General features: G+C 24.1%; 2 protein-coding genes across 2 annotated transcripts in view; both read right to left on the bottom strand.

The window, feature by feature from the left end:
• LOC124943727 (agamous-like MADS-box protein AGL62) overlaps positions 1-551 on the bottom strand; it is a 573-nt gene extending 22 nt beyond the window's left edge. Inside the window, exon 1 of the mRNA XM_047484202.1 lies at positions 1-551. This exon is cut by the window's left edge and continues 22 nt beyond it. Within this exon, the coding sequence (XP_047340158.1) occupies positions 1-551 (551 nt within the window).
• Positions 552-8681: 8130 nt separating this feature from the next.
• On the bottom strand, positions 8682-9254 carry LOC124943726 (agamous-like MADS-box protein AGL62). Its single transcript, XM_047484201.1, has one exon. The coding sequence runs from the start codon at positions 9252-9254 to the stop codon at positions 8682-8684; it is 573 nt and encodes a 190-aa protein (XP_047340157.1).
• Between the last annotated feature and the right edge of the window lie 735 nt (positions 9255-9989).

Below are 9989 nucleotides of genomic sequence, written 5' to 3'. Positions count from 1 at the left end.
CTAGTCATGGCCAACAAAAACAAAGGATTTTCTGTCGCCATCTTCAACTCCTTCTCTCGTTCAAAGACCATCTTTAGTTCCTCCATCTTATCCTTCCTCCTTTTTAACTGCAATGAGTCCATCTCCTTAACTGGTTGCTCCCACCACTTTCCCTTAACATGTTCGGTCATCTCTAGTGACAATGTTTTTCCCACATGTTGCTCTTGAGCGAGTGTCTTTTCAGCCTCCATTATTTGAGCTTCCATATATGGAACATGCGGAGCCTTTTGAGCCTCGAGGAGTTCATGGAATGTTGAATCAAACACCCTTTCGGGAACAACACCCATAAATCGATCAAATATCACATTTGTATTAGGATTACCAAAAGAGTATGCTCTTCCGCTTTCACTAAACAAGATTAATGCCATGTTCGATCCGCATAAAGTAGAAAGCTCACTTGATTTCTTTAAAATTCCATATTTACGTTTAGAAAAAGTTACAGAACGCATACCATTATCCTCGATCTTGTAAAGAGGAATCCTTTGACGACCTCTGCTTGTTTTTGACACCATTGCTATATTTCTATTTTCTACGTCTATTACTATTCTTGATATGCTCCATTATATAGGGTTTTAAAACATATAAAATTTATAATATGATCTTACTTCCCAAAAATAAAATCAATCATTAATTATATTTATTAAATTGATATTTTTCTTAAATTGTATGGTAAAATTAGTTTTTAAATTAGATTGCTAAATTGATATAATATCATATTTAATTAATTAGGGCGATTATGATAATATGATGGAAAAATTTTTGGTAAAAAAGTTATTAGATATTTAGTGTAGATTTGTTTAAAGGAAATTCTTTACATTTCAAATCTTTTTTATTTCTATTTTGAAAAAGTAAAACAACTGTCATTGTTTCATTTAATCACAAAAAATACAACCAAATTGAAAATTCTGTCCAAAAACTATGTACAGTACAAGATATAATATGAGTAATCATAAGTTCTTAAAATAAATAAAAACTCAAAATAACATACATTTACATCTTTGACCAAAAAAATGAAATATCATTTCTAAAAATATAAAAATAAAATGAAACATCACATCTTAGGATAATGTTTGGCCATTGTCTCAAGTTTTACTGTTAACCAGACGGATTCCTATTACGGATTCAAAATGGTTAAATATTTTTTTTATTTTTTATTATTTTCTAAATTTGACCATTTTATCTTTCGCTATGAAAGGAAAATCTTGTAACAGGGATCCTTTCTATCATGTTAGAGGTGCGCGACTTAACTCTTTGGGCCTCATCAACAACGAGATATATTGTTTTAGATACATCAATGTACCTTACTAGTTTGGTCATACCATGTGTTTAAATTGTCTAAAACATCTTTTGAGGTCAAATTATCACTTATGAGCATAGATGTGCAATAAATGAGGAAGTGAGAATTAAGGTTCTACAAATCACGTACGTGGATGCGGGTGTGGCTCTTTTTTGATTGATAGCATGGAAGGGATGCAGCTGAAGGCGGCGATGAGAGTAAGATAAGTGTGATGATCGAAAGAGATGGACTCATGGAGTATGATTTTAAAAAAGTGGTTATAGACAAAGATGGCGAAAGACATTAGAGTTTTGGAATTAGTTTTGATGATGCATCAGATGTGTGTGATGATTATTGGATAGAATGTGATTGATTTTTTTTGTGATATCATTATTATTATGGTATTATGGTTATCGCATGATTTATTTTAAGTTTAGGTTTCTAAGTTTGACATTAAAATTATTATAAATAAATAAAAACAATATATTACATATTGTATAGATCGAAACAATTTGACAAAATATCGAGTTAGAATTATATGAGCTCGACTAACAGGAATATTAAATGAGTCGACTTAAGTTCGGCTTTATATCGATCAAAATCAAGCTCAAGTGAGTTTTGACTAGGCGGCTCGCAAACGGTTTAATTCATTTGCAGCCCTAAAATCGATAACTTATGTGTATCTCTTTTTCCATGCTTATGTCATCCTGACTCCGTTTTCTCAATATAAAACAACATCAACCATGAGTAAAACATCATCGTCGATCGACTTAGTGTCGAACAATGCATCTAGGCCCAAAGACGCAATAGGTTGTTTGGATAGTGAAGATTCAACCCTATGTGGTTGCTCAAATTGTTTTTTCAACTCACCACTAAAATACAACCTTAAAATCTTGCAAGTCAAAAGAGGAAAGAAGTTTATTTTAAATGGTGTAGCAAAGAAACTAAAAAAAGTCCACAAGGGATTTGCACATTGCCCGCAAATACACTTAATCATTTAACAAGGCGTAGAACTTACCGCCTAACGGGCTTGAACCTAGGACCTCTCAAAGATACTATGGATATCCACCTCTTGTTGGCGTTAGGCTAGAAGAGGGGATAAAAGTGTTTTGAAACTAATGGTGATCATGGGTGAATAACTAGTAAATTTATCATCGTCCACCTCCGGAGGATCTTGGTGTTCGACACCTAAATTTTTTAAGCCGAGCGCGATGCTGCCTTCCAGAAATAGATAAACTACTAGATGAACACACCTTTGTCACAACGATTCGCCTTCTCAATCGTTCTCATTCTCTCCTATTCATTTTCAACTCCGATGACCATGGTGGTAAGAATTAAGAGAAGTGTTGAGAAAAGAAATAAATTTGTCGTTTCTAAGAAGGAAACAATGTCTAAAGGTGGAAGGATGAATTAAGATTTGGAGATTGAAAATCTCTTCAGATATCAGCCCTTTCATCTTGCGTCGATAGATCAGTTGTCGTAACGACAACACAATCGGAATAAGTGATTGGAAATATTATTTTAGGGTTGGAAACATGTCAAAATACCATATTTGACTACCAAATATATTTATATATAATTATGGTTCTGTGTTAGGGCTTAGGTGGGTTAAGCCCACTCCAAAAAAAATAATTTTTTTTTTTACAATAAAAATGTGATATTAACTATAAGCACTAAAATCACATTTACCCAATTTATAAATTATTTTGATTAAATAAAATCAAAATAATAATTAAAATCAAGTTCAAAAGCATGATTAAATAATTAAGTGAGATTAATTATGGTAATAATTAAATCCCAGATAATTAAAACAATGGACAATAAAAAAAATTAGATAGATGTTGTACCTATTTTACCTCAAATTAATTTTAGAAAAATTAAAAGGATTAAAATAAATAATTTAGAATAAATGGTGTATCCATTTTATCTCAAATAAATTATTTATTAAACTCAATATTAAACAAACATAAAATAAATTGATAAAATAAATGTCATATTTATTTTAAATATTTTTTATATTTTAAAAGATTTAAAAACAAAACCAAAATGGTGAAAGAATAAATAATTTGAAATAACCAACAAGGTTAAAATAAAATAAAAAAATTTGTAATCGAGTGTAGCCAAAACTCGGGAGCAATCATTTAGATTAATATTTCTTTAGTCAATTGTTTTGGGTATTGATATTATTGAGTATAATGAGTTATAAAATTTAGACTATTTTAAAATATTAAAAAAAATAATTAATTAAAAAGGAGAACAAAATTTAAAATTAAGGTCTACCTACAAATGATATATTTTAGTTTAATAATTATTATTATTATTGAAAATTATTATTTTAATTTTATAATCAATAGGAGAGAACAAATTGTTAAGGAGTTATAAAAAATAATTATAATTTCTATTTTTTTCACCTGCTTTATATATTTTTTAAATTAATATATATATATATATATATATATATATATATATATATATATATAACACTTAATATATAAAATAATAATAATAATAAATATATAAGGTGACAAAATAAATAAAATAAAAAAACAAAAAATTTATTTTCTTCTTTATCCTATATTTTTTTTAGCATATTATACGATGACATTCACTCTATTTCCACTGCAACCTCTCTCTATTATTCCTCAAAATATTAAACATAATAAAAAATATAAATTATTAATTATTTTTTCCTCGAACTAATTGTTTCACTTTCTTACATTTTTTCCCTTTTAAAATTTTTATTCTTTTTCATATTTTTTATTTTATTTGAATGTATTACTCATGAAATATTAAGAGTTTTATCTAGACCTATATCTTTTAAAAAAAGAAATTGGTTCATTCAACTTATAATTATTAATAATTTTCATGGTATTAATTTATTTTTTTCTATCACCTCACTATTATATTTTGTTAAAATATATTTATAATATATATATATATATATATATTAATATTAACAAACTTTTATCTTTTAATTAAAAATATATGTAATTATATGTTTTATCAATATTTAAATTTAAATCAATTTAAATTTAAAATATCATTTAATTTAATATTATATAATATTTTAATAACTTATTATCACTTATTTCTTATTTAAATAAAATCAAAAAATTGTTACATTAATTATTAGATTTAAATTTATTTTATTAGTTATTTTGTAATTATTATTTTATTAATTTACTTTTTAACTTATTTTTATTACTAAAATATATAAATAATTTAAAATTATTATTATTATTATTATATATATATATATATATATATATATATATATATATATTTGTGCATAATTTATATAATTTTAAAATATATTTCATTAATAATTTATAAAATTTAATAATTAATAAAAATTAATATATGTAAATTATACAATTTTAAAATAAATTTTTTATTTATATAATTTTTTATTTCAAATATATATATATATAAAGATAATACATTAATAAATGTGTATAATTTTTAATAGTTTGGACTACTTTGATATGATTTTAGTTTATTTATTCTTTAATATTGAGTAAGTTTGATTTAACTTATAAATCCAGTTTATTTATTTTTTATGTTTATAATATTATATATATATATTTTAAATATTAATAAATATTAATAAATAATTTATATTTAAAAATAGTATATTTGAAAATAAATTATATTAATATATTAATTTTTATAAATTTTTGTTAATATATAATTTTAGATATTAATAAATTATTTAAAATAAAAAATAATATATTTAAAAAAATGATATGAATATATTAATTTTATAAATATATAATTTTAAATACATCTAATATAAATATGATATAAAAAATATATATATATATATTTAATAATATTAAGATCAACTAAAAATTAATTTATTTTAAAATAAATATATTATTTTATAAGTTTTTATTAATATATATTTTTTAAATTTAATTAAACGTGGAGATTTCTAACTAAGTGTTCATAAACCCATTACATAAATTTAAATTTTTTCTCTATTTCTATTTCTAATTTTTTTTTAAAATATTTCAATGATTCATTTATGTACATGTTATTTGACCATATAAGTTGATAATAGTTAATTAAAAAAAGTAATTTATTATTATTAAATATTTTTTCATATTTCCAAACCCTTTTCTCTAACATAATCTTTTAATCGTGAATTCATTTGAAGATACTCTTACCTTATTTCTATCATCATTCATTTCTTTCCTGATTCATCTTAATTGTAATAATTATTTTAGATAATTAAATAAGTCTAGTTTAATTTTTAAAATTAAAATTATAAATTATAGAGTATATTTATATTTTAATTATTTTATATATTAGAATATATATTATAAATAATAAATAAATATATATTTAAATGTATGTTTTTGTTTATAATTTTATAAAAATATATAAAAGTTTTAGGAATAGATAGAATATATGAGAGATAATAAATAAAATAATTAAAAAAGATATTAAATAGATAAAAAAGAATAAATAAAATAAATAAAAAATTAATGAAATAGATGAGAGAGAATGAATAAAAAAATATTTAAAAGTGATGAGAAAGAAAAACACTGAGATTATAAGCTTAAACGACGAGTAGGGAGGTAGAGAGAAAATTGAGATTTAAATGTAAAAATGTGTTTGATTATAATTTTTGTGTGAGTTTATTACGCAGAGTTACTGTAGCAGTTTATTACGCAAATGTCCAAATGCGACTTATAAACGCCGAATCAAACTAGGCCTTTATATATATTTTTTATATAGTGGTACATTTAAATGAAACAGTTAATACAAGTATACAGGTCTAATATTTATTCCTTAAAAATATGTCTTATAATGGTTCAATTTCAAACAAGGTGAATGATAACAAAATAAAAAAAAATGATTAATATTATAGTTTTTAATTAAACTAGCATGTATTTCGCACGACAAATAATAAAAAAATTGTGAAAAAATTATTACGGTAAAAATGTGATAGTATTTTTAATTTTATTTTTTACCATTTTATGTTTATGGGCGGGTCAACCCAAAATCCGATCCAAGTATCCATTACTCTCACATATATATTCAAATTAACCACAGCTCTCGACCATATATATTAATTAGTTAAAAAGTTGAACCTATATGGTTAAAATTTTCCGCGTTCATCAAATTTGGTGTCGAATTTAAAATATAAAGTGTTATTAGTTTAGTTGCTTAAAGAGTTGTACTTGTTTTTGTTAGGTCACAAGTTCGAACCTTATTTATAGATTTTTTAAGCTCTCGACCCCCCGACAATTTCGAATATTTTAAAAATTAATCATCATTTTATATATATATATATATATATATATATTATATATTATAAATTATATATTATATATTATATATTATATCAAACTCATTTTCATAGGATTCAAAAGATTATTATAGTTTTTAATTAAATACAATACAACTAACAATTATATATTTTATTTGAATAATTATTATTATTGATAGTCATATTTTTTTTAATTTTATAATAAATTGTGAAGGAGAGTTAAAGAAAAATAATTTAAAAAATTATAATTTTATTTATTTTTTCATTTTCTTTATATATATTATATTAAATTATATATATATATATATATATATATATATATATATATATATATATATATATATAATAGGAATACTACATTTATTAATGAAGGTGTTAATTTCTCAAATTTGTCTGGACATAATTGTCGTTTCCATCCACGTTTTTGTAAATTGTGTCGTATTTATCCAAACGGAATAAAAACATTAACGATGTTAAATTTTACCATCTAATCTAGACACGTAGGTTAATTTAATTTTTATTAACATAAATCATTTAATAGGTAGAGTCTACTTGTTGAACTAACTTAAATAATAACAAAATCATTATTAATGTTAAATTAATGACTATTAAAATATATTAAAATATTTTGATTAGCTAAATCCTACTAAATTATTTCCTCTCAGGCATCATTTTTCATTTCGCCACATCAAACGAAGATATCAAGCCAACGTCAACTCATATCTTATAATTAATCATAACTAAAGCCCATCATTCTTCATTCCATGTTGTTTAAGGGAGTAAATCTTTTATCTTACTCTCAACATTTATTGTGTAATTTTTCTTTATTACCTTCAAAACCAAAAGTCATCGCGTGCCGACGCGATGAAGGGAGAAAGAAATCATCGGAAATCAAGCAATAATCAATTAGCTTATATATGCATCTATTCAAACGAGGAATTACACGCCCAATATTAGTGTATTTCATTCATGAGCTATCTCCAAATTATTTCTATCTAAAGACCGACATTATAAACTTCAATCTAACCGAACTCGTTTGATTTCCTTAAAAGTTTTACTCTCTCTCCTCTATAAAAATAGTTTCAAACACAGTTCGTCTCATTTTTAAATCCTTATTTGAAATCTCTCCTCAAGCAATTCTCGAATCATTAGAAGAAATCTCCAACTCGATTTCGATATAGGCTTGACAATTAATGTTCTTCCTTAATAACTTGTTTTGAAAAACAATGACAGTCTCTTTAAAAATTATCCACGAAATAAACTATATTTTAAATTAAAGATGATGTTTGTAAAGGTTATTTGATGTTTTTTAATATATTTTAAATTGTGTTTATTTGTTTTTATATTTAAATAATATTTTATAATGAATAATTAACTAGTTAAATTAGTTATTTATTATTTAGTGTAAAAATATTTTTAAATCACACTTTGTTCGATTCTTGTCAGCTACCTATTATTTTATTTATTTATTCTTTCAAGTCAAATTAACTTTAATTATTGGATCCTTAAATGAATGTTTGCTCCTCAGATTTTCACAACCAAAGGTAAAGAGATTTCTTAGTTCAAAATATTCTTCTGAATAAAATAGGTTTCTATTCAGATTGGGCTATATGAGACTTTGTTTGAACGCAACAAGATGCATAAATACATCCATGTTTTGTAGTTATTATTATTTGCATTATTTAATTAAAAATTGTGTATGATATTTTTGAGGGGATATATTCCTTTGTTACAGAATTCATGTTCCCTCACATACAGGGACAAAACAAATCATTTAAATATATATATATATATATATATATATATTATTTCTATAACAATCATTTAATTAATTTAGTTTCTCTTCTTAAAAAAAAATTGTGTTGGCTATACAAAATAATATATACTATTAAAAGTGAGTGAGAACATCTAATAATAACTAGATATATTATTAAAAAGTTTAATTAAATATAAATAAAACAAGCCATTCAAACTAATATTATAATATAAGGCATGTGCCACCAACATTCAAAGATAGAAATGCAATCTAGAAAAACATGTTGTAATGAAATTCCTAGAGCATATTGATAAAAACAAATTCAAGAAAATTTAAAAATAAATTGGGTTTTGACTAGTCATAGCCAACAAAAACAAAGGATTTTCTGTCGCCATCTTCAACTCCTTCTCTTGTTCAAAGACCATCTTTAGTTCCTCCATCTTATCCTTCCTCCTTTTTAACTGCAATGAGTTCATCTCCTTAACTGGTTGCTCCCACCACTTTCCCTTAGCATGTTCGGTCATCTCTAGTGACAATGTTTTTCCCACATGTTGCTCTTGAGCGAGTGTCTTTTCAGCCTCCATTATTTGAGCTTCCATATATGGAACATGCGGAGCCTTTTGAGCCTCGAGGAGTTCATGGAATGTTGAATCAAACACCCTTTCGGGAACAACACCCATAAATCGATCAAATATCACATTTGTATTAGGATTACCAAAAGAGTATGCTCTTCCGCTTTCACTAAACAAGATTAGTGCCATGTTTGATCCGCATAAAGTAGAAAGCTCACTTGATTTCTTTAAAATTCCATATTTACGTTTCGAAAAAGTTACAGAACGCTTACCATTATCCTCGATCTTGTAAAGAGGAATCCTCTGACGACCTCTGCTTGTTTTTGACACCATTGCTCTATTTCTATTTTCTACATCTATTACTATTCTTGATATGCTCCATTATATAGGGTTTTAAAACATAAAAAAATTTATAATATGATCTTACTTCCCAAAAACAAAATTAATCATTAATTATATTTATTAAATAGATATTTTTCTTAAATTGTATGGTAAAATTAGTTTTTAATATTAGATTGCTAAATTGAGATAATATCATATTTAATTAGGACGATTATGGTAATATGATGGAGAAAATTTTTGGTAAAAAAGTTATTATATATTTAGTGTGGATTTGTTTAAAGTAAATTCTTTACCTTTCAAATCTTTTTTATTTCTATTTTGAAAAAGTAAAACAACTGTCATTGTTTCACAAAAAATACAACCAAATTGAAAATCCTGTCCAAAAACTATGTACAGTACAAGATATAATATGAGTAATCATAAGTTCTTAAAATAAATAAAAACTCAAAATAACATACATTTACATCTTTGACCAAAAAAAATGAAATATCACATCTAAAAAAATAAAAATAAAATGAAACATCACATCTTAGGATAATATTTGGCCATTGTCTCAAGTTTTACTGTTAACCAAACGGATTCCTATTACGGATTCAAAATGGTTAAATATTTTTTATTTTTTATTATTTTTTAAATTTGATCATTTTATTTTTCACTATGAAAGGAAACATAAAGAATCTCGTAACATGAATCCTTTCTATCATGTTAGAGGTGCGCGACTCATAA

The sequence above is a fragment of the Impatiens glandulifera genome, chromosome 6 (genome assembly GCF_907164915.1).
Source record: "Impatiens glandulifera chromosome 6, dImpGla2.1, whole genome shotgun sequence".
Taxonomy (NCBI): Eukaryota; Viridiplantae; Streptophyta; class Magnoliopsida; order Ericales; family Balsaminaceae; genus Impatiens; species Impatiens glandulifera.
Note: the sequence above shows the minus strand (reverse complement) of the source record. Positions and strands in the feature narration are given on the sequence as shown.